This window comes from Thunnus maccoyii, chromosome 1, assembly GCF_910596095.1.
Source record: "Thunnus maccoyii chromosome 1, fThuMac1.1, whole genome shotgun sequence".
Lineage (NCBI taxonomy): Eukaryota > Metazoa > Chordata > Actinopteri > Scombriformes > Scombridae > Thunnus > Thunnus maccoyii.
In genome coordinates, this window is record NC_056533.1 from 24,660,095 (window position 1) to 24,684,338 (window position 24,244).

The 24,244-nt window shown below is 38.1% G+C and overlaps 2 protein-coding genes across 2 annotated transcripts; both read left to right on the forward strand.

Annotated features, from left to right (window-relative positions):
* The first annotated feature begins 5,021 nt into the window (after positions 1-5,021).
* On the forward strand, positions 5,022-9,008 carry LOC121894266 (haptoglobin-like). The gene is made up of 4 exons (XM_042406791.1): positions 5,022-5,117; positions 5,542-5,603; positions 7,369-7,643; positions 8,456-9,008. Exons 1-4 carry the CDS (start codon positions 5,095-5,097, stop codon positions 8,942-8,944), a joined length of 849 nt encoding a protein of 282 aa, XP_042262725.1. The 5' UTR covers positions 5,022-5,094; the 3' UTR covers positions 8,945-9,008.
* A 6,520-nt stretch (positions 9,009-15,528) lies between these two features.
* On the forward strand, positions 15,529-19,028 carry LOC121894202 (haptoglobin-like). The gene is made up of 4 exons (XM_042406665.1): positions 15,529-15,631; positions 16,055-16,116; positions 17,446-17,720; positions 18,200-19,028. Exons 1-4 carry the CDS (start codon positions 15,609-15,611, stop codon positions 18,749-18,751), a joined length of 912 nt encoding a protein of 303 aa, XP_042262599.1. The 5' UTR covers positions 15,529-15,608; the 3' UTR covers positions 18,752-19,028.
* Positions 19,029-24,244: the final 5,216 nt, after the last annotated feature.

A 24,244-nucleotide genomic window follows, 5' to 3' on the forward strand; every position in this document is an offset into this window, starting at 1 on the left:
ATGTTTCACTGTTAAACACGTAAAGATAATCTCCAGAAGTATTGTAGTATGTATGTATGTATATGCTTCTGTGGTCTTCCCTCAAAAAAAAGTTTAATCAGCTTTATAAAATCCTTAAAATTACATCTCCTCCTTCTCTCTTATCAAAAAATCCAGAATCTATGAATATGCAAATATTGTTGCTTTCAAAAGTTGAACTGCTATACACAAGATGTCTCCTACTTCACTGAAAAGTCCATTCTCAGTGTATGTGTGCTGGAGGCTTCAGGTTTCCACATCATTTGTGTAAGTTGCATACTGGACCAAAATTGGGTCCAAATTAGTTGTGATATTAGAAATCATGCTCGTAGGCCGGCCCTTTAAACTCAGATTTTCAGTGAGCACAGAGACACTTTCCTCATTCAGCCGATGAATATGAAAACAGCTTTCTAGTGTCAAAGTCTGCACATACTTCATTCTGCACAGTGAAGCTTAAACGTCCAAGTGAAAAACAAAACAATATTTGTGGTTGCATGCAGGTGTTTTCCCCCACCAACACAAACAGGACTTCAAAGATATTTTCGTCTGACAGGTGTGTCCACTCTGCCATAAATCATGAACTATCTCAATAACAAATACTTTTGATTGTGAGATTGAAGTTTTAAAGCCTCTGGAAATTTGGCTTGAAATATTAAAAATGCATATATGATATCAAAGTTAAGTGTCCCATTAAGCATCAATAAAATCTGAGTGAAAATAAACATTCATATCTATTAGAAAACTTAGTTCAAAAACAGGTCATTTGGCTGCTCAAACCATTTGTCAGGATTGTGGGGGCATAATCAGATCAGGCTTGATTGACAGCTCCGTGCTCAAGTAACACTTTATTTTCTATTCAACCACTAAAATGTTTTGCTGCCATGAAATAAACTATCAAATCTGTCAAATGGACCCTATTTGATTAGAAAGCTTTACTAAGCGACTAACTAGCAAACTAGGTTAGACCACCCAAATCTGTGTTTTTGGTGTTTTTGTGTTTTTGGTGCAGGGTTTTCCTTTACCTACAAGAAAGACCATTCATTGTGCCCCTGCAGTTTCTACTGTGGTCTAAATAACATAACAGTTAAAAACAAATATCCTTCTCCTCTGATTAATTCTGCTTTTGAACCACTCCAGGGAGCCACCATCTTCTCCAAACTCAACCTCAGAAACGCCTACCACCTGGTCTGAATTAAGGAAGGAGATGAATGGAAAACTGTCTTCATCTTGCCTTATCTTCTTCCAGAACATGGAAGAACACATCCAGCATGTGAGGCAAGTTCTCCAAAGACTACTTGAGAGCAAACTGTTTGCCATAACTGAAAAATGTGAATTCCATGTCAAGTCTGTTGAGTTTCTGGGATACATCATTGACAGTGGGCAGATGAGGACAGATCCCGGAAAGATTCAGGCAGTGGCAGATTGGCCCATACCCACATCCCTGAAACAACTCCAGTGGTTACTGGGCTTTGCTAACTTTTACAGAAGGATCATCAGAGACTATAGCTCTGCGGCCGTGCCTCTTAGCCAACTCACCTCTTCAGCTACTCCCTTTCCTGGACCTCTGAGGCAGATGCTGCCTTCATCGAGCTAAAGAGACGCTTTACATCACCTGTCTTGGTCCGGCCAGACCCTTCATGTCAGTTCATCATGAAGGTTGATGCTTCAGATACAGGGGTTGACGCTGTTCTTTCCCAGCACTTAGCTTCTGACCAGAAACTCCACCCCTGTGCTTTCTTCTCCCAGTGATTGTCCCCCTCTGAGCAGAACTGCTTGCAGTCAAGCTCGCTCTGGAGGAATGTAGACACTGGCTGGAGAGAGCAAAACATTGTTCGGCGGATCACAAGAACCTGGCCTACATCCAGACCGTCAAATGACGGGAATGAGATCATGTGTGTGTGGAAGTGAAGAGACAAAAGGAAATGGCGGCTAGGCAGAAGAAATTTGAAATCGGCCTGAGTCTAAAATGAAACCTTTTGTGCCTAGAAGCACGCAGGGTCCAATCTGAGTGAAAACCACTATGGTTAGTAGAAAACTCATTCAAAGGTTGGATCAAAAGAAAACACAAATGGTTCACAGTAAAAGTCCTACAAAGCATAAGTCAAAAACATAAGTGTTTGCATCTAATAATACACAATTTCATAGCTAACTCTGCCCAGACATCAGCCTTATTTGAGGATTGCTCTAGTAAGCAATAAGATGTGTTTATCCATCCCTTTTCACTGAACTGCGTCAAGTGAGTCCAGTGGTGTGACGGAGTTGGGGGTCCTGTTGTCCTTAGCTCATCAGCTGGTCGGGATCCGTCTCCGTCTGAGTCCATGCTTGCAGCGGGGAGGAAGATCAGAGGTTGTATGTTGAGAGGGACTTGGTTGCCTTTGTTTCTTAAAACAATTGCATGACTTGCAATAAAATTAAGCAGTTATAAGCTAGTAATTAGTTGAGTACTGAACAAATTGAGTCAATCTTACACTAAATTGTGGCCAAATGGTAAGGTAAGAAAAACAAAGGGTCCTTTGTTCTTTGTTGTGGTCAGCGGTATCTCTACCATCTTTGCAGGAGCGTAACACAGAGAGACGATTTGAATGTGTCCATGGTTTTTATTGATAAGATGATGTCATAAGTCATAGGCCACAATGACAAATGGTGACTGTGGCTGAGGGTCTATGGGTGGAGTTCAGGTATAAGTGTGAAACCTGAAGGATCATGGGAGGCTGAGTTCAGTTCAGTCTAGACCAAAGTGATGACTCACACAACTGACCAACATTTCCCTCCAGAGCAATTAAAAGCTGTTATTGAGCCATAATAATGAAATATATCAGATCATTTTCTTTCTATGTTCTAAAAATACGTATACGCATAATCTGTGTAGTCTGTAAATAGGGACAGTACTATTTTGGCTCTGTACTCCAGCACAGTGGATTAATAATGAAACGATGACTATGAGGTTAAAGTGCTGACTTTCAGAGAAGAGAATTGCTTCCCTTCTACAGTATGTTTGATCCATTTAAGAGTGCACTTGCCTCAGGTCAGTGAATGCTGTAAAGCTTTAGTAACTCTGCCACCATGAAATGACTTCATTTGAAATCAGTGTTGGATTTTCAGGATTTTCATATCCAATTATATGCTTAAATAATCTATAATCTAATAATCAATTAATTGACTAATAGTGGCAGCTCTATTCTATATTCCAATGTCTTGAAAACAACATAAAAGGCTCCTGCTGCTCTTTCCACTGTGTCTAAAACTGTCCACATTGCAGTCTCCCAGATAATATTGTAGACATATAATAAATACTGTATTAATAATATAGCCATAGGTGCCATGAAAATAAAAGGCTGCATTTACTCCATACCCACTGCGACACATAACATAAACATCATATGGAGAGAGTGGAGAAAGCCTACAATAAATAAAACCCACCTTTCTAAATATGTTTGAAGATTTGAACACTAACTCAGTGAAATAGTTTAAACACCAAAAATTGTTTTTATGATTTTAGTACCTTATTCCCAACACTGTAGCTTGTGCATGTCTTATGTAAGGCAACTGTTGATATTGCACCACTGTGTTTGACTTCAGATCATGGCAACTCTTAAATTAAATATCTCTTTGTAGGCTTGTAAATATCCACAGTAGTAATGCTGGACTTTCCACCCTGCAGTAGCAAAGCACAGATTTGCCTCACTGCTGTCACTGTTAACTAGTTACTGCCAAGAATTTGATGAAATGTTGTAGGGTGTTGTACCCCTGCAGAAAAATCTAATGTAGCGATATGTGTGTTATTTTTTGTGATAACAAATTAAACAGTACAAGCTGTTGCAATATCATTAGTTTTTCATCCACAGGAGATAAAAGTGTTCACCTCAGTCAGATTTCGTTTACTTTTTGTAAACTATGATGCAAACGGTACAAGCTGTTAGTGAGTGCCTTGATTTACGGCTGTTGTGAAATAGTTTAACTTTGCAATAGTTAACAACAACTTAAAATAAAGTTAAAAGATATAGCTGAATAGAGAAATACTCAACTCATATGAATGAAAATAACATTTTTTACACCACATAACAGACAGAAAAAAACTCTTAAAGGACGGGTTCACAATTTTTCAAGTGTGTATTCAGGTGCCCAATTTAACATTGACATAGGTTTTTCTTGCCATAATCTGTTCATACTGACCTGAAGATCCTTTCATAACACACTTTCAATGTGAGTGACAGGGGCCAAAATCCACACACCTCCTTCTGTGCAAAAACATAATTTATCTGAAGCCAATATGAAGCTTCAGCCATCCAAATTAGTCAAATCAAGTAGGCATCTTTCAACATTGCAGTCTTTTTAGTGCTAATGTCCCTCTTTTTGTTACTATGCTTCCACCGCAGCTCAACAGGGAAACACTGTCTGAGGAAACACAAAGAGAGAATTTCATGCTAAAAAAAATGTGGCAGATATCCACTTGATATGACTAACTCAGACTACTGAAGCCTCATTTAAGATTCAGATAAACTTTTTAATGCATTTTTGCACAAAATGACTGTGTGGACACACTGTGGAATATGGCCCCCATCATTTACACTAAAAGGACATTTGATGGGGATCTTTTAATAGCCTGTATGAACAGGAAGAATGATTACAGGGAGGAAAACCTCTTTCTGTGTTCATATGGACACCTGCCTGTTGTTTTAAGACAGTCTTGAAAAATTGTGAGTCTGTCTTTTGTTGATTGGTTGCTATGGTGTCTGTTAAATATTCAGCATTTTGTTTTGACATTACTCTAACACTACTCTTAATTTTGACAAACTGAACTATATTCTCTTTATCACACTGTACAAGAGAACTATATTGTAGGTGCTTCACATTTTAATCATTGATAAATGTTCATTTTCCTGAATTCAGACTGTGGCAGAGTCTCCCAACTGATGAAAGCGAGATTTCGCAATTTTTCTTTTGAGATTACATGAATCAACATTTCTGTGCCAAGCAGAAATTTCCAGGTTAACGGCTCCCAGCAGGTATAAAGCCTCCCAGCCTCAACTGACAGAGCACACTCAAGAGGAGAGCTCATAGCTATCACTGCAGAAGATGAATACTCACAACAAAATGTGGTAAGTTAAAATCTTTTTTTGTCGGTTTGTTGTCGAATTTCTCTGAATTCACCTGAATATACAGTATCTTCTTCTTCAGAAGTGGTAAAATGTACTTTGGAGAATAAAATCCTAAACTGAGCCTCAGTAGTACTACCAGAAAAGGTTCCAATCTATGAATTTGAACATATTTTTAAAATTCTTATTTCTTCTATCTTTTAAAAACCTACTTAGGTTGAATTTTCCAGTAAGTATCCAGTAATGTTTTGTGAGCTGGTAAATCAAATGCTTAAATATGCTAATTCTGAAATGAAGTAACTAATTTGTTTAATTTGACACTTTTAATTATTAAATTGCCCCTTCCCAATTTTTTTTACCTCAATTGATCCAGAAGAACAGAGACATTTAATGTCTGTTCACTATGCGATTCTGTTGTTCTTTGAAGGTTTTCTCTGGCTGTACTCTTTACAGCATGGGCCTGTCTGGCAGACGTGGCACACACTGAAGGTAGGATGAAACGCTCAGAGAGACACACTAACACAAACACAAACATGCCTCAGCTGAGGAACATGGTGCCTTGATTTCAAAATTAATGTGTAGTTCTTACATCAACATTGCAAATATATGATAAATAAATACAGTAGGATATTTGTTGGTACTATTGGACCATGAATGTCTTTACAAAATTTCATGGCAACCCATGTAATCGTTGTTGAGGTATTTCTGTCTGGAGCAAAGTGGTGGCCGACATTACAGAGATTGCCATCCCTAGCTAGCTTGGCTAAAAATGTGAGCAGTCAACCATCAGTCTTCATAAGTGTCTACATGACTTACTCTGAGATATAACAGTTTATTGTGGCAGTACCAAAACATGCCCTACACACTCTGAGGATATATTTAAAGTCAAAATATGACTCCAAATTGGGCCACAATGACTGATCTAGAGATCCAAACAGCAGTCCTTTACTTCAGGGCACGTTCAAGTGGATCCAAGCGACCTGTGCAACCTCCAGTTCTCTGAAGCTTCTGTTTTACACTAATACCTCCTTGACAGCTGCTGTTCAGATAGATAACTCCTGCATGAAATGACACGGGCTGTCCTGCGGGATCTGAGGGTTGGGCTATTACTGTTCATTTTAGATATCCCTCATTTGGCTGTAAAGCTACAGTATCTGACAGGGAAATAGCCTGTTTGCCTGCTTATTTTATATCTATCCTTAAAAAATAACAATAAAGAGAGCGATCTGAGTCCACCGAAATATCCGACTAAACTGACTCGAATGTTGAAAAATAATTTGCTGATAAGGGAATAGCAGTTATTTTCGATAAAAAGATGATGATGATGAAGATAATGAGATGAAGAAAACATTCAATGTAGCACAACAACTGATAGTATTTTCTACTCCTACAGTTTCTGTAATGCATCAGACTAATTAGTCATCCATTCATTTAATTGTGTTTGTAAGCTATTGTCTGTTGAACACAACACTGAAAGTCATTCCTGGTAAATAAATGCTGTTTGGATGCAGAATTACAACAGATTAATGATCATGAACATTAGAGATTAGAGCCATCCATGTAAGGATGTCGGTTTTCATGATTATCTCGGCCACATAAAAGACACACGGATCAAAGCGCAGAGAGTAGATGGATCCTCCTCTTCACTCAATGTTAAGTAAATCAGGAGCTGCTGTTTCTGGAGGGAACCCTCATAGCATGAAAGCATAGCATTCAGATGACAAAGCTCCGTTTAACAGTACATCTCTGTGAGTGATAACAGTATGCTTTAATGTCTGCAGTGCACATTCTACAATGTGATAACCCTGTTGTCAGTGAGATCATATTTTATTAAATATGTTTAAGCTCCTCCAGAGGGAAAATGAGAAGAGCAAAATTGCTGTCAACAATGTTTTATACTCAGAGATAAACAGCTCAAACTGGTGAAGTGTTCTTAATATATAGTCTCTAAACAGGAATCTTGGAAAATAGAAAAAGTTTTATTCATTCAGGAAGTCCCATTGAGATTAAGAGTGAATTTGAGAACGAATTAATGGTTTTATCAATCATTTGGGAACTTTAGACATCAATCCTCCAGGAAAGCAGCTTGTTGAACAAAATATGGCATTAAAATCCTTGTTGTGTTGATCTAACATATGTAAATATACATTCTAGGTTATACGAGAACAGTATTCATGTAATGTAAAACTTGTAATATCAGAAAATCCTTCAAATACAAGAAAGTAAATAAGATATGTCCGTGTTTATTTCCCAGCCTCAAGCGTCCGTTCCAAGCGACTGGTTGGGGGGTCCCTGGCACCTCGTGTCCCCTGGCAGGCCATGGTCTACCTGAGTGACAGCATCATGGACGGAGGCTACGCAGGCGGTGCTCTCATCTCTGACCGCTGGGTTTTGACGGCTGGCAGGAACCTTTTTGTCAGGAAGACCCGACAGCACACCCAGGGAAAATCTCCCATCATTCCTAAGGTGTACCTGGGGATCTTAGAAAAATCAGAAGCTGGTCCCCTCACAGAGGCTGCGGTAGAGAAGGTGAGCCAAGAAAAACAATTAATGGAGGTTAAAGATTGAACTTTGTCTCTTTAACCACGTTAGAGCTACTGTACCAGCGGTCGTCATTCAAATGCATCTTATGCATTCATGAACTATATAAAAAAATTAAAATTTTACATGAAGGCAGAATTTCAGTCTCTACAGATGTCTAATAAGCAGTAATAGATAGCAGGAAATATGTATAGTGTAATGCACAGACATGTAGATTTTCTTTTTTCACTTTGTTTTTTTTTTTCTATTTTCATTTTATAGATTTTTTTTATGGCTGCAGCATTATAACAAATGAAAAAATATATAGTATATATACACATATATACAGTATGTGTCTTGTCACACTCATTTCCATTTTCCACTTATTACAAATTGTCTGTTTGATGTAACAGCACAGACATGAAACCATGGCTTTTTTGAATATTTCGCTTAATAAAAGTGTGATATGAGAAATGGAAGCAACACTGTCTAATGAAAACCAAAATGTAATTTCTTTTAGGAACAGAGTAAAGTAGTCTTGATTTAAATAATTTTAAAAATAAATGACATTTATTGGTAGGAGGATTTTCTCCAAAAAAAAAAAGAGTATTCATTTAATGTAGTTGTTCTCAACCTGGGGCTCGGGCCCCAGGTTGCACCCTTGGCTTTGTCTACTCATAGACAAAGCTTAGAGATACATGTTTTTCAGTGGAGGACATTTTACTGTGGTACTATTACAGTTAAATTAAAAAGCAGAGCCAGATTAAAAACCAAAACCCTAAATCAGACTTCCTTTTCTCTCGTGAATTCCCCTCCTGCAGGTTGTTCTTCATCCAGCTTTCCAGAACCATTCTGACTGGGACAACGACTTGGCTCTGCTGAAGCTGAAGGAGCCTGTGGTTATGAGTGACAAAGTGTCCTCAATCTCCCTGCCAAAGGAAAATCAGCAACTGGCCCAGGTGGGGTCCATCGCTGGCTGGGGCTGGGGGATCTACCTCACCTTTGCTACATCACTCAAACACGCAGTGCTCCCCCTGGACAGTTCCTGTAAATCAGAATATCAGGGTGACTCGCTCAAACCAGATGTGGACGACAACATGTTCTGCACTGGACCAGGTCAATACAGTGAAAATGTATGTTTCGGTGATTCAGGCAGTGCTCTGACTATGAGCGATCCTGACACTCAGGATAAGTACGCAGCAGGGATCCTGTCTTATGATAAGGCCTGCTCAAGGGACAGGTATGGAGTCTATATGAAGATTTCCTCATATCTGCCCTGGATACAGAGCGTCATCAAGGGAGATGACTGATGACTAAGATGTTCACATGGCAGCAGTAGAGAAATCATAACAATAAATAAATATATTGCAATGTAACCACTGCTGTCTTGTCACTGAAATATTGTGAATGACATGTGGAAATTCTGGTAAATAAATCCATTATTTGCAATACATCTTGTTTGGGATCTTGTTTGGTTGGACATACCAATTTCAAGGTAAACCACACAATGTTTCACTGTTAAACACGTAAAGATAATCTCCAGAAGTATTGTAGTATGTATGTATGTATATGCTTCTGTGGTCTTCCCTCAAAAAAAAGTTTAATTAGCTTTATAAAATCCTTAAAATTACATCTCCTCCTTCTCTCTTATCAAAAAATCCAGAATCAATGAATATGCAAGTATTGTTGCTTTCAAAAGTTGAACTGCTAGACACAAGATGTCTCCTACTTCACTGAAAAGTCCATTCTCAGTGTATGTGTGCTGGAGGCTTCAAGTTTCCACATCATTTGTGTAAGTTGCATACTGGACCAAAATTGGGTCCAAACTAGTTGTGATATTACAAATCATGCTTGTAGGCAAGCCCTTTAAATTCTGATTTTCAGTGAGCACAGAGACACTTTCCTCATTCAGCCGATGAATATGAAAACAGCCTTCTAGTGTCAAAGTCTGCACATACTTCATTCTGCACAGTGAAGCTTAAACGTCCAAGTGAAAAACAAAACAATATTTGTGGTTGCATGCAGGTGTTTTCCCCCACCAACACAAGCAGGACTTCAAACATATTTTCGTCTGACAGGTGTGTCCACTCTGCCATAAATCATGAACTATCTCAACAACAAATGCTTTTGATTGTGAGATTGAAGTTTTAAAGCCTCTGGAAATTTGGCTTGAAATAGTAAAAATGCATATATGATATCAAAGTTAAGTGTCCCATTAAGCATCAATAAAAATCTGAGTGAAAATAAACATTCATATCTATTAGAAAACTTAGTTCAAAAACAGGTCATTTGGCTGCTCAAACCATTTGTCAGGATTGTGGGGGCATAATCAGATCAGACTTGATTGACAGCTCCGTGCTCAAGTAACACTTTATTTTCTATTCAAGCACTAAAATGTTTTGCTGCCATGAAATAAACTATCAAATCTGTCAAATGGACCCTATTTGATTAGAAAGCTTTACTAAGCGACTAACTAGCAAACTAGGTTAGACCACCCAAATCTGTTGGTGCAGGGTTTTCCTTTATCTACAAGAAAGACCATTCATTGTGCCCCTGCAGTTTTTACTGTGGTCTAAATAACATAACAGTTAAAAACAAATATCCTTCTCCTCTGATTAATTCTGCTTTTGAACCACTCCAGGGAGCCACCATCTTCTCCAAACTCAACCTCAGAAGCGCCTACCACCTGGTCTGAATTAAGGAAGGAGATGAATGGAAAACTGTCTTCATCTTGCCTTATCTTCTTCCAGAACATGGAAGAACACATCCAGCATGTGAGACTATAGCTCTGCGGCCGTGCCTCTTAGCCAACTCACCTCTTCAGCTACTCCCTTTCCTGGACCTCTGAGGCAGATGCTGCCTTCATCGAGCTAAAGAGACGCTTTACATCATCACATGTCTTGGTCCGGCCAGACCCTTCATGTCAGTTCATCATGAAGGTTGATGCTTCAGATACAGGGGTTGACGCTGTTCTTTCCCAGCACTTAGCTTCTGACCAGAAACTCCACCCCTGTGCTTTCTTCTCCCAGTGATTATCCCCCTCTGAGCAGAACTGCTTGCAGTCAAGTTCGCTCTGGAGGAATGTAGACACTGGCTGGAGAGAGCAAAACACCCACTTATCGTTTGGGTGGATCACAAGAACCTGGCCTACATCCAGACCGTCAAATGACGGGGATGAGATCATGTGTGTGTGGAAGTGAAGAGACAAAAGGAAATGGCGGCTAGGCAGAAGAAATTTGAAATCGGCCTGAGTCTAAAATGAAACCTTTTGTGCCTAGAAGCACGCAGGGTCCAATCTGAGTGAAAACCACTATGGTTAGTAGAAAACTCATTCAAAGGTTGGATCAAAAGAAAACACAAATGGTTCACAGTAAAAGTCCTACAAAGCATAAGTCAAAAACATAAGTGTTTGCATCTAATAATACACAATTTCATAGCTAACTCTGCCCAGACATCAGCCTTATTTGAGGATTGCTCTAGTAAGCAATAAGATATGTGTTTATCCATCCCTTTTCACTGAACTGCGTCAAGTGAGTCCAGTGGTGTGACGGAGTTGGGGGTCCTGTTGTCCTTAGCTCATCAGCTGGTCGGGATCCGTCTCCGTCTGAGTCCATGCTTGTAGCGGGGAGGAAGATCAGAGGTTGTATGTTGAGAGGGACTTGGTTGCCTTTGTTTCTTAAAACACCTGCATGACTTGCAATAAAATTAAGCAGTTATAAGCTAGTAATTAGTTGAGTACTGAACAAATTGAGTCAATCTTACACTAAATTGTGGCCAAATGGTAAGGTAAGAAAAACAAGGGGTCCTTTGTTCTTTGTTGTGGTCAGCGGTATCTCTACCATCTTTGCAGGAGCGCAGCACAGAGAGACGATTTGAATGTGTCCATGGTTTTTATTGATAATATGATGTCATAAGTCATAGGCCACAATGACAAATGGTGACTGTGGCTGAGGGTCTATGGGTGGAGTTCAGGTATAAGTGTGAAACCTGAAGGATCATGGGAGGCTGAGTTCAGTTCAGTCTAGACCAAAGTGATGACTCACACAACTGACCAACATTTCCCTCCAGAGCTATAAAAAGCTGTTATTGAGCCATTGTGACGGCCGCACTTGCAGCCACACAGTGGCTTTGAAGTTTGTATCCCAGCTGGCACTCACACTTTGGTCTCTTTTACATTTGTAGTTCATTTTCTCCTCAGTTAGCTAATTTAATTACATTTCACATTACATACAAATAAATAACAACACACTGGATTTTGTTTCATACTCATTTTATTTTACAGTTTGGCAGTACATTAGTTTCTATTTGTAGCGCGCACATTTGGTTAACTTTTGTACAGTCATTAGTTTAAGTTGTTCTAATTTTCATTTTTTTGAGTTACCAGTGTTGGGGTGCTGCTCCTGGAGGACATCTGGCCAGGTCTGGGCAAAGGATGTGCACCAGGACATGGAATGGTTAAATACAGGAAGTGGCCAATTGGGTCATACCAAGTCCTGCCACCTCATAGGGAGGAACTGTTTATTTCAAGTTTAGTCATATTGTTTGTTTCTCTTTATTGAATGTTTAGTTGGGTATTTTTGGTTTAGTTGATTTAGTTGAGTTAACCTGTGTTGGGGGGAATTCTGTTGTTTATTGCTTAGTTGGTAGTGTTTGTCATTTGTCAGTTACCCCTCTTGTGTTATGGTCTGATCAGCCAGTGTATATGTTCCCCTTTGTGTTCATTTTGGAAGGTCTGTTAGCAGGGTTAAGTTCACTTTAGTTGAGCTCTGTTTATTTGACCTCTTTTATGGGCCCTGAACTTTATTTACATATTTTGTCATTTGTACCTTTTTTTGCATTTTTTGGGTAAAATAAAAACCCTCTTTTTTGAAACCACCTGAGTCTCCTTTGTCTACCAGCTCGGTCCCTTACAGCCATAATAATGAAATATATCAAACCATTTTCTTACTATGTTCTAAAAATACGTATACACAATCTGTGTAATCTGTAAATAGGGACAGTACTATTTTGGCTCTGTACTCCAGCACAGTGGATTAATAATGAAACGATGACTATGAGGTTAAAGTGCTGACTTTCAGAGAAGAGAATTGCTTCCCTTCTACAGTATGTTTGATCCATTTAAGAGTGCACTTGCCTCAGGTCAGTGAATGCTGTAAAGCTTTAGTAACTCTGCCACCATGAAATGACGTCATTTGAAATCAGTGTTTGATTTTCAGGATTTTCATATCCAATTATATGCTTAAACTCAGGAAATCATTTCTCCAGGCTCTTGAAAGCCCACATTAAATCCTCTTGCAAAATTACTCTAACTTTTAAGTCAGAGAAATCTGAAATCTATCTAGTCAGGCTTGTTAAATACTGACTGCATGGTCCAGCAAATGAAGATTTTTGCTTTTGTACATTTTCTGCATCAGTGTTCCTGAGTATACTACGTGTGTGTGTATGAGAATTAGTTTGATTTGTTCACTAGAAAGATATAAATCTTCCCTTTAATGTGACTGTAGTCTTTGTATTTTCACCTGTTAGATCGTTTGCTTATTTATTCATTTTGGCATGAGTTGACTATTTAGATCACTAAGAACAATTTTGACCATGCTCACTTTCTACCTGGACTGTAGTGGCTAGAAACTTGTAGTGAGAAAGGTCAGATTAATCTGACCTGCTCTTGCCAAATGCTAAAATACAATCTCCACTTTGATCATTAGATGAAAAAAGTGACTATATTAGGGCTGCAAATAATGATTATTCATGATGATGTAATCTGCTTTTTATTTTCTCGATTAATTGATTAATTGTTTAGTCTATTAAATGTTAAAAATAGTAAAAAAAAATGACATTCATAACTTCACAGAGGCCAACGGCCTAAAATGTTAAGATATTCAATTTACAGTCATATGATGAAGAAAAGCAGAAAATTGTCACATTTGAAAAGCTGGATCTGTCAAATGTTTGGCATTTTTGCTTGAAAACTGAAACAATTGATTGATTATCAAAATAGTTGCCAATTTATTTTCTGTCGATCTAATAATCAATTAATTGACTAATAGTGGCAGCTCTATTTTATATTCCATTGTCTTGAAAACAACATAAAAGGCTCCTGCTGCTCTTTCCACTGTGTCTAAAACTGTCCACATTGCAGTCTCCCAGATAATATTGTAGACATATAATAAATACTGTATTAATAATATAGCCATAGGTGCCATGAAAATAAAAGGCTGCATTTACTCCATACCCACTGCGACACATAACATAAACATCATATGGAGAGAGTGGAGAAAGCCTACAATAAATAAAACCCACCTTTCTAAATATGTTTGAAGATTTGAACACTAACTCAGTGAAATAGTTTAAACACCAAAAATTGTTTTTATGATTTTAGTACCTTATTCCCAACACTGTAGCTTGTGCATGTCTTATGTAAGGCAACTGTTGATATTGCACCACTGTGTTTGACTTCAGATCATGGCAACTCTTAAATTAAATATCTCTTCGTAGGCTTGTAAATATCCACAGTAGTAATGCTGGACTTTCCACCCTGCAGTAGCAAAGCACAGATTTGCCTCACTGCTGTCACTGTTAACTAGTTACATCAAGTTTCATCAAGAATTTGATGAAATGTTGTAGGGTGTTGTACCCCTGCAAAAAAATCTAATGTAACAATATGTGTGTTATTTTTTGTGATAACAAATTAAACAGTACAAGCTGTTGCAATATCATTAGTTTTTCATCCACAGGAGATAAAAGTGTTCACCTCAGTCAGATTTTGTTTACTTTTTGTGAAAACTATGATGCAAACGGTACAAGCTGTTAGTGAGTGCCTTGATTTGCAAAATTTTAAAAAACACTGAGTTGTGAAATAGTTTAACTTTGCAATAGTTAACAACAACTTAAAATAAAGTTAAAAGATATAGCTTAATAGAGAAATACTCAACTCATATGAATGAAAATAACATTTTTTACACCACGTAACAGACAGAAAAAAACTCTTAAAGGACCGGTTCACAATTTTTCAAGTGTGTATTCAGGTGCCCAATTTAACATTGACATAGGTTTTTCTTGCCATAATCTGTTCATACTGACCTGAAGATCCTTTCATAACACACTTTCAATGTGAGTGACAGGGGCCAAAATCCACACACCTCCTTCTGTGCAAAAATATAATTTATCTGAAGCCAATATGAAGCTTCAGCCATCCAAATTAGTCAAATCAAGTAGGCATCTTTCAACATTGCAGTCTTTTTAGTGCTAATGTCCCTCTTTTTGTTACTATACTTCCACTGCAGCTCAACAGGGAAACACTGTCTGAGGAAACACAAAGAGAGAATTTCATGCTAAAAAGAAATGTGGCAGATATCCACTTGATATGACTAACTCAGACTTCTGAAGCCTCATTTAAGATTCAGATAAACTTTTTAATGTATTTTTGCACAAAATGACTGTGTGGACACACTGTGGAATATGGCCCCCATCATTTACACTAAAAGGACATTTGATGAGGATCTTTTAATAGCCTGTATGAACAGGAAGAATGATTACAGGGAGGAAAACCTCTTTCTGTGTTCATATGGACACCTGCCTGTTGTTTTAAGACAGTCTTGAACAATTGTGAGTCTGTCTTTTGTTGATTGGTTGCTATGGTGTCTGTTAAATATTCAGCATTTTGTTTTGACATTACTCTAACACTACTCTTAATTTTGACAAACTGAACTATATTCTCTTTTTCACACTATACAAGAGAACTATATTGTAGGTGCTTCACATTTTAATCATTGATAAATGTTCATTTTCCTGAATTCAGACTGTGGCAGAGTCTCCCAACTGATGAAAGCGAGATTTCGCAATTTTTCTTTTGAGATTACATGAATCAACATTTATGTGCTAAGCAGAAATTTCCAGGTTAAATGGTATAAAGCCTCCCAGCCACAACTGACAGAGCACACTCAAGAGGAGAGCTCATAGCTATCACTGCAGAAGATGAATACTCACAACAAAATGTGGTAAGTTAAAATCTTCTTTTGTCGGTTTGTTGTCGAATTTCTCTGAATTCACCTGAATATACAGTATCTTCTTCTTCAGAAGTTGTAAAATGTACTTTGGAGAATAAAATCCTAAACTGAGCCTCAGTAGTACTACCAGAAAAGGTTCCAATCTATGAATTTGAACATATTTTTAAAATTCTTATTTCTTCTATCTTTTAAAAACCTACTTAGGTTGAATTTTCCAGTAAGTATCCAGTAATGTTTTGTGAGCTGGTAAATCAAATGCTTAAATATGCTAATTCTGAAATGAAGTAACTAATTTGTTTAATTTGACACTTTTAATTATGAAATTGCCCCTTCCCCCTTTTTTTACCTCAATTGATCCAGAAGTTCAGAGACATTTAATGTTTGTTCACTATGCGATTCTGTTGTTTTTCGAAGGTTTTCTCTGGCTGTACTCTTTACAGCATGGGCCTGTCTGGCAGACGTGGCACACACTGAAGGTAGGATGAAACGCTCAGAGAGACACACTAACACAAACACAAACATGCCTCAGCTGAGGAACATGGTGCCTTGATTTCAAGTAGTTCTTACATCAACGTTGCAAATATATGATAAATAAATACAGTAGGGTATTTGTTGGTACTGTTGGACCATGAATGTCTTTACAAAATTTCATGACAACCCATGTAATCTTTGTTAAGATATTTCTGTCTGGAGCAAAGTGGTGGCTGACATTACAGAGATTGCCATCCCTAGCTAGCTTGGCTAAAAATGTGAGCAGTCAACCATTAGTCTTCATAAGTGTCTACATGACTTACTCTGAGATATAACAGTTTATTGTGGCAGTACCAAAACATGCCCTACACACTCTGAGGATATATTTAAAGTCAAAATATGACTCCAAATTAGGCCACAATGACTGATCTAGAGATCCAAACAGCAGTCCTTTACTTCAGGGCATGTTCAAGTGGATCCAAGCGACCTGTGCAACCTCCAGTTCTCTGAAGTTTCTGTTTTACACTAATACCTCCTTGACAGCTGCTGTTCAGATAGATAACTCCTGCATGAAATGACACGGGCTGTCCTGCGGGATCTGAGGGTTGGGCTATTACTGTTCATTTTAGATATCCCTCATTTGGCTGTAAAGCTACAGTATCTGACAGGGAAATTGCCTGTTTGCCTGCTTATTTTATATCTATCCTTAAAAAATAACAATAAAGAGAGCGATCTGAGTCCACCGAAATATCTGACTAAACTGACTCGAATGTTGAAAAATAATTTGCTGATAAGGGAATGGCAGTTATTTTCAGTGAAAAGATGATGATGATGAAGATAATGAGATGAAGAAAACATTCAATGTAGCACAACAACTGATTGTATTTTCTACTCCTACAGTTTCTGTAATGCATCAGACTAATTAGTCATCCATTCATTTAATTGTGTTTGTAAGCTATTGTCTGTTGAACACAACACTGAAAGTCATTCCTGGTAAATAAATGCTGTTTGGACGCAGAATTACAACAGGATTAATGATCATGAACATTAGAGATTAGAGCCATCCATGTAAGGATGTCGATATCACTTCGAAGAGAAAATCACTTGAAGCAGTTTTCATGATTATCTCGGCCACATAAAAGACACACGGATCAAAGCACAGAGAGTAGATGGATCCTCTTCTTCACTCAATGTTAAGTAAATCAGGAGCTGCTGTTTCTGGAGGGAACCCTCACAGCATGAAAGCATAGCATTCAGATGACAAAGCTCCGTTTAACAGCAGATCTCTTCAAATACAAGAAAGTAAACAAGATATGTCCGTGTTTATTTCCCAGCCTCAAGCGTCCGTTCCAAGCGACTGGTTGGGGGGACCCTGGCACCTCATGTCCCCTGGCAGGCCATGATCTACCTGAATGACAGCATCCTGGACGGAGGCTACGCAGGCGGTGCTCTCATCTCTGACCGCTGGGTTTTGACGGCTGGCAGGAACCTTTTTGTCAGGAAGACCCGACAGGACACCCAGGGAAAATCTCCCATCATTCCTAAGGTGTACCTGGGGATCTTAGGAAAACCAGAAGCTGGTCCCCTCACAGAGGTTGCAGTAGAGAAGGTGAGCAAAGAAAAACATTTAATGGAGGTTAAAGATTAAACTTTGTCTCTTTAACCATGTTAGAGCTACTGTACCAGCGGTCGTCATTCAAATGCATTTTATGCATTCATGAACTATACAAAAAATTAAAATTTTACGTGAAGGCAGGATTTCAGTCTCTACAGATGTCTAATAAGCAGTAATAGATAGCAGGAAATATGTATAGTGTAATGCACAGACATGTAGATTTAATTTTTTCACTTTGTTTTTTTTCTATTTTCTTTTTATAGATTTGTTTTATGGCTGCGGCATTGTAGCAAATGAAAATACTCAAAGACAAAGCTTGGAGATACATGTTTTTTTAGTGGACAGCGACAAGATACAGAGTATCTTAAGATACTACTGTGGTACTATTACAGTTAAATTAAAAAGCAGAGCCAGATTAAAAACCAAAACCCTAAATCAGACTTCCTTTTCTCTCGTGAATTCCCCTCCTGCAGGTTGTTCTTCATCCAGCTTTCCAGAACCATTCTGACTGGGACAACGACTTGGCTCTGCTGAAGCTGAAGGAGCCTGTGGTTATGAGTGACAAAGTGACCCCAATCCCCCTGCCAAAGGAAAATCAGCAACTGGCCCAGGAGGGGTCCATCGCTGGCTGGGGCTGGGGGTACTACTTCACCTTTGCTACATCACTCAAACACCTAGTGCTCCCCGTGGTCAGTTCCTGTAACTCAGCATATCAGGGTGACCCGCTCAAACCAGATGTGGACGACAACATGTTCTGCACCAAAGCAACTCGATACGGTGAAAATGTTTGTTTCGGTGATTCAGGAAGTGCTCTGGCTATGAGAGATCCTAAAAGTGGGGATGTATACGCAGCAGGGATCCTGTCTTATGATAAATCCTGCACGAGTGGCAACTACGGAGTCTATATGAAGATTTCCTCATATTTGCCCTGGCTACACAGCATCATCAGGGGAGATACAGAGGAATCATTTGCTCTGCGCGCTACTGCTATGACTAAGATGCTCACATGGCAGCCACGGCAATAGAGAAATCATAACAATATATAAAGTCAGTGATTATTTTTGAATGTTTGCAATGTAACCACTGTTGTCTTGTCACTGAAATATTGTGAATGACATGTGGAAATTCTGGTAAATAAATCCAACCACACAATGTTTCACTGTTAAACACATAAAGATACTCTCCAGACGTATTGTAATATGTATATGAATACCCTGCTTCTGTGGTCTTCCCTCAAAAAAAAGTTTAATTAGCTTTATAAAATCCTTAAAATTACATCTCCTCCTTCTCTCTTATCAAAAAATCCAGAATCTATGAATATGCAAATATTGTTGCTTTCAAAAGTTGAACTGCTAGACACAAGATGTCTCCTACTTCACTGAAAAGTCCATTCTCAGTGTATGTGTGCTGGAGGCTTCAGGTTTCCACATTATTTGTGTAAGTTGCATACTGGACCAAAATTGGGTCCAAACTAGTTGTGATATTACAAATCATGCTTGTAGGCAAGCCCTTTAAACTCTGATTTTCAGTGAGCACAGAGACTCTTTCCTCCTTCAGCGGATAAATGTGAAAACAGCCTTCTAGTGTCAAAGTCTGCACATACTTCATTCTGCACAGTGAAGCTCAAACATCCAAGTGAAGTAACAAGGAAAACACATTTTTCAGTGAAAGGCAACTTTAAGTTTGAAAAGAGAACTTGAGTGCTTCAGAGGTTGAGACGATATTTCATCATGTGCATTCATCAGCGTGAAAACTAAAGTTGTGAACAGAATAAAAGTGAATGACACAATTCAGAATTTGTGGTTGCCCGCAGGTGTTTGTTTTTTTCCCCCTACCAACACAAGCAGGACTTCAAAGATATTCTCGTCTGGCAGATGTGTCCACTCTGCCATAAATCATGAACTGTCTCAACAACAAATGCTTTTCTCCACGCCAGAAAAGTGGGATGATGACAGCTGCCTGTCCAGGTGATACAACATGAAGGTGAAAGATGAGAGAGAAGGGAAAATATTCTTCATCACTGTCGATATAAGTGATTTCTTAAATGTGTTCATTATGGCTGTGAAGGTTCAGCAGACAGCTTCCCTAAAGAAAAACACTGCTGATTTAAACCCATTAACTGTTGCACAAATGTAACATCTTGATTCCCTGCAGGACATCAGATTACAGCCTTTTGCATTTCTTCCTTCACCCCTCTGCTGCCAGCTGCTGTTTACTGACTTCACATGGTGCTGAATACTGACCCTCACATATGGTGATTATCGTTAATTACGTGATCTTTCCAAATAGAGTTACATGTGATGAATATATAAAATAGATTATATGAAGTGCCACAGATTTTTTTTAAAAATAGAGAGAGACACTTAACTTCACAGTAAAGGCATCTACAGTAAGTAATGAAGATGTAAATTTTGTGATATTACTTAACAAATATCTGTCTTCAAAACTCCTCTGGTGACAATCTGAGTTTGTGAGAAAGTGCAGAGAATCTTTTTCCAGCATATACACAGCAACTTGTACATGTGTGTGTCATTCAGATGTAAAACTGCCATAATTTTGCACAAAAAAAAAAACTGCCAGAAAGAACAATAGTATTTGCGGTAAAACAAGGGCACACCTATATCTAAGCATTACAAGATAACATGCCGTGATACTGGTATTAGTGTATATTGATAACATATCAAAACACACAATTAATAACAGACGATATACAGTATAACTCAAATAAGTTCCCAAATCCAGACACCCATAACGACAAAAAACAAAAAAAAAGGACAAAAGCACAAAAATAATATATACAATTAATAATACAATTAATCATAATAATAATAATAAAATCAAAATAATTAAAAATGAACTGTTTCATGATAACGGAAACTACGTGAATCAAATGCCTTCACTGTTACCGGATCTCAACTCAGCCAAACACCTTGGGAGAGACTTTTGTTCAACAGCGCTCGCCACTAGAGCTGCAACAATTAGGCGATTAATTGATTAGTCGATCGTCAGAAAATTAAACTATTTTGGCACTCAATTAATTGTTTCAGTCATTTTTCAAGCAAAAATACCAATATTTGATGGTTCCAGCTTCTCAAATATAACAATTTGCTCCTTTTCTCCTTTTATAACAGTAAATTGAATATCTTAACATTTTAGACTGTTAGTCAGACAAAACAAGATAATTGAAGACATCTCATAGACTAAATCGAGACAATAAGCAGATTAATCAATAATGAAAATAGTCGTCAGTTGCACCCCTACTCTCCACGACAATCATCAAGACACCAATTATGGGAATTTCTTTCCAGGGAATGGTATTAATCACACTGAAGCTGTTCTGTTGGTTTGTGGTACACCTTACTGAGACAGTTTGTTTTGGTTTTTCCTTTAATTTATCACCATACAGTGTATATATCCTCACATGTGCAGGGCTTTAGTTTGCAACACCAACCAACCTGACTCATGGAAGTTTTTTACTCTTTTTGCCCACTGATATGCACCCTCACACATGGTTGGCAGACCTAAACCACATCACATATAACTTAAATTATGTGACATGAGGAGTTTTTTGGGGGACTGGAGGCACTAACTGGCAGGCTCAGTTTAAGAAAGAGAAAACCTGGACACATTACCAGCATAATCTAGTGCAGAATTAACAGGTAGACAAGCACCCACTCACATTTACACCAGTGGGCAACTAAATACTTCACTGCAGCTGATAATATGTTTTTTGACAGTTGGAGGAAACCCACAACTATGCGAAGAAAGCATGCAAAGGCCAGACTAGGCTTTGCTTGTGATAGTGCTAAACGATTCGCAGATAGTGTGGTGATGAAAGAGATTTTAAAACAAGCTCTCTCTTTATCTGTAAAGAAAAAAAAGAAAACTGTAAAATGTATGTACAATCATTAAATGTCTTTTTTGGACATTTTTAGCTTAAACAAAAATGGAGCCTTTGAAGGGAAAAAGAAGAACTTTTTAGCAGCTCTGCAGCAGAGTGCAAGAGGTTCTCCACGATGGCTTCTAAAATATTAATATTCCTGTCAGAGGCCATTACTCTCTGCCCGTCTCAGAGTGTACTCTCTCTGACTCCATCACTCCTGCAGAGCACTGACTGAGGTCAACAGTGACAGTCTCTTACTGCGGTTTAAACCAGAGTTAGCACGGATGATGAATATTGTGTAAACATGTTTTATGTGGACACAGACACGTATGTTCTAGGTTACCTGTATTTGTTTTAAAAGCTGCATTCAGGCTCAGCTACTTAGTTAGAGAAAAAAGACTATCCATCTGGCAATTTGTTTAGAGTATTCATCATCTAAATTATGTGGTAAAACTGCCTAGTTACTGAACATTTTAGCTTTGGAGGTTATTTCAGATCACATCTGTCTCGTTCAGGTAAAGAACAAACAGGGAATTACTTTTAAAAACTGTTGAATACACACTATAATTGTGTCTGTTTGAACGCGTATTACTCATGTTGTGGAGGCATCAGCCTTTTTACACATTCACATAACAGGGACTCCCCTCCCTTATGGGGACAAAATGCAAGTCCCAACAACATAATTCGTTTTAGGGTTGAGACTTGTTTTAAGGTTAATGTTAGAGTAAGTCTCCAGGTTTATGTGTGTGTGTGTGTGTGTGTGTGTGTGTGTGTGTGTGTGTGTGAACTTGTATTACTCACATTGTGGGGACAAAATACTTTTACAGAGCACATTGTGGGGACTTGCCGCCCTTTTAGGGACGAAAAGCAAGTCCCCATAATGTAAATCATGAAATTTTAAGGTGAAGACTTGGTTTAAGGTTAGGGTAAGTCTCCAGGAAATTAAGGCAAGTCAATGTAATGTCCTCTGAAGTGATGGAAACACAACTGTGAGTGACAAAGAGAGTTTAATGGCGGATGAGGCCAAGCAGAAGAAAGGTGCCATACAACCCCTGATTTAATCCTGGTTCTGTAAAGCACTGTGTAATTATGTATTTGAAATAATATTTGATATACTGTAGATGATAGAGTACCTTCTAGACCTGCTCTATTTGAAAAGTGCCCTGAGATGGCTTTTGTTGTGATTTGGCACTATATAAATAAAATTGAATTGAATTGATTTATACAATCAGACTATATATATAATAATTAAATTTGTATTAGCCATTATTATGTAAAAAATATTCTTTAAAAAAGCCACTCTGTTAAGATCAATTAAATGTGGCACTCTCAGTTAATTCATCCCGACATGTAGACTACAGTCATTGTGTATTTCCTATCACATTAAAGCTCAGCATCAAGGCAGACGCAATGCTGATTCTGACCATCTGTATATCCAATTATCAAACACAAGAATGGGGCTTTGAGGTAGAAATAATACAAATCAATGATATTTTATAAGCCGGTCTGCTGTTGGAAGCATGTTGTGTACTTAGCTGCCAGGTTCTGTACTCAGTCCCCATGTGTAGCTGGGAAACTGAAGCCATCTGGGCTGCATCACCAATCCTAATATTTACTGTACTTCACAAGGCAATAATACCACAGATACAGTGACTTGTATCACCTGATCAACTTTTTTCCACTGCTTGCCAAAACAGAATTTGCTCTGTTCAGGATCTTTTGTTAATCATAGATAGGCTTTATTCATCAATGATATGCTTGCTTGGTCATGAATGACTATTAAATATATTAAATTGATATCAGTCGGAAATAACCAGAAGAACTGAGCATCAAAACAGTCATGAGCTTAAAAAAATAGGCTACAACAATCTGTTTATCTGTTTGTGCCAATATAGTGCCGTTCCCGCCATCCTCCTGGTGTTTATTCACATTTTTTTTAATCTAATCTGTCTTTTTTATAAGCCATGTTCAAGCTCAGCTATCGCAGCTGCCTTCACATGTGTTCGTGTTTATTGGGTTGATGAGAGGAATCTAGATGATAGGTACGATGTTGTTGCATACATGACTTTGTAAATGGGAATTTTCTGATAGCTGATTTGTGAAGTTTGCTGATAAAACAGAAGAGCCTGCAGATTTTTGTTGTCTATTTCTTTCTTGATCCTCAGCATGGTGTTCAAATGCATAAAACATAAAAATCGCTAACTGTTTTTGAAAAGATAACAAGAGAGGAGTCCGTTCTTGTCAGTTGCCTAGCAACCATTTTCTTTAAAGTTTAACCATTTGAATTAGCCTGATAATAGATTGTTTTCTTACTACTCAGTTATTCAGTCTGATGTTGCCCTCATGTTAACTGTTCCCTGTGAGAGGGTGATTTGATTTTGCCTTTACTGAACTTTAAAGTGACTGATTATATCTGGCTGCTTTGACATCATCTTCAGTTGACACAGAAGTTACACTGTACAGTTAAAGAATAACTTAAAGGACAGATTCACAATTTTTCAAGTCTGTCTTAAAACAATAGTCAGGTGATCAATTGAACATTGAAATAGGGTTTTTTTTGCCATAATCATTCCTCCTATTCATACTGGCCATTAGAAGATCCCTTCATAATGCACTTAGTTTATCTGAAGCAAAT

Bases quoted from the DNA above. Each gene is read 5' to 3' on its own strand.
- LOC121894266 (XM_042406791.1), top strand. From the start codon at position 5,095: ATGAATACTCACAACAAAATGTG. The intron at 5,118-5,541 runs GTAAGTTAAAAT...TGTTCTTTGAAG, and splicing joins AATACTCACAACAAAATGTG to GTTTTCTCTGGCTGTACTCT. The intron at 7,644-8,455 runs GTGAGCCAAGAA...CCCCTCCTGCAG, and splicing joins CAGAGGCTGCGGTAGAGAAG to GTTGTTCTTCATCCAGCTTT.
- LOC121894202 (XM_042406665.1), top strand. From the start codon at position 15,609: ATGAATACTCACAACAAAATGTG. The intron at 15,632-16,054 runs GTAAGTTAAAAT...TGTTTTTCGAAG, and splicing joins AATACTCACAACAAAATGTG to GTTTTCTCTGGCTGTACTCT. The intron at 17,721-18,199 runs GTGAGCAAAGAA...CCCCTCCTGCAG, and splicing joins CAGAGGTTGCAGTAGAGAAG to GTTGTTCTTCATCCAGCTTT.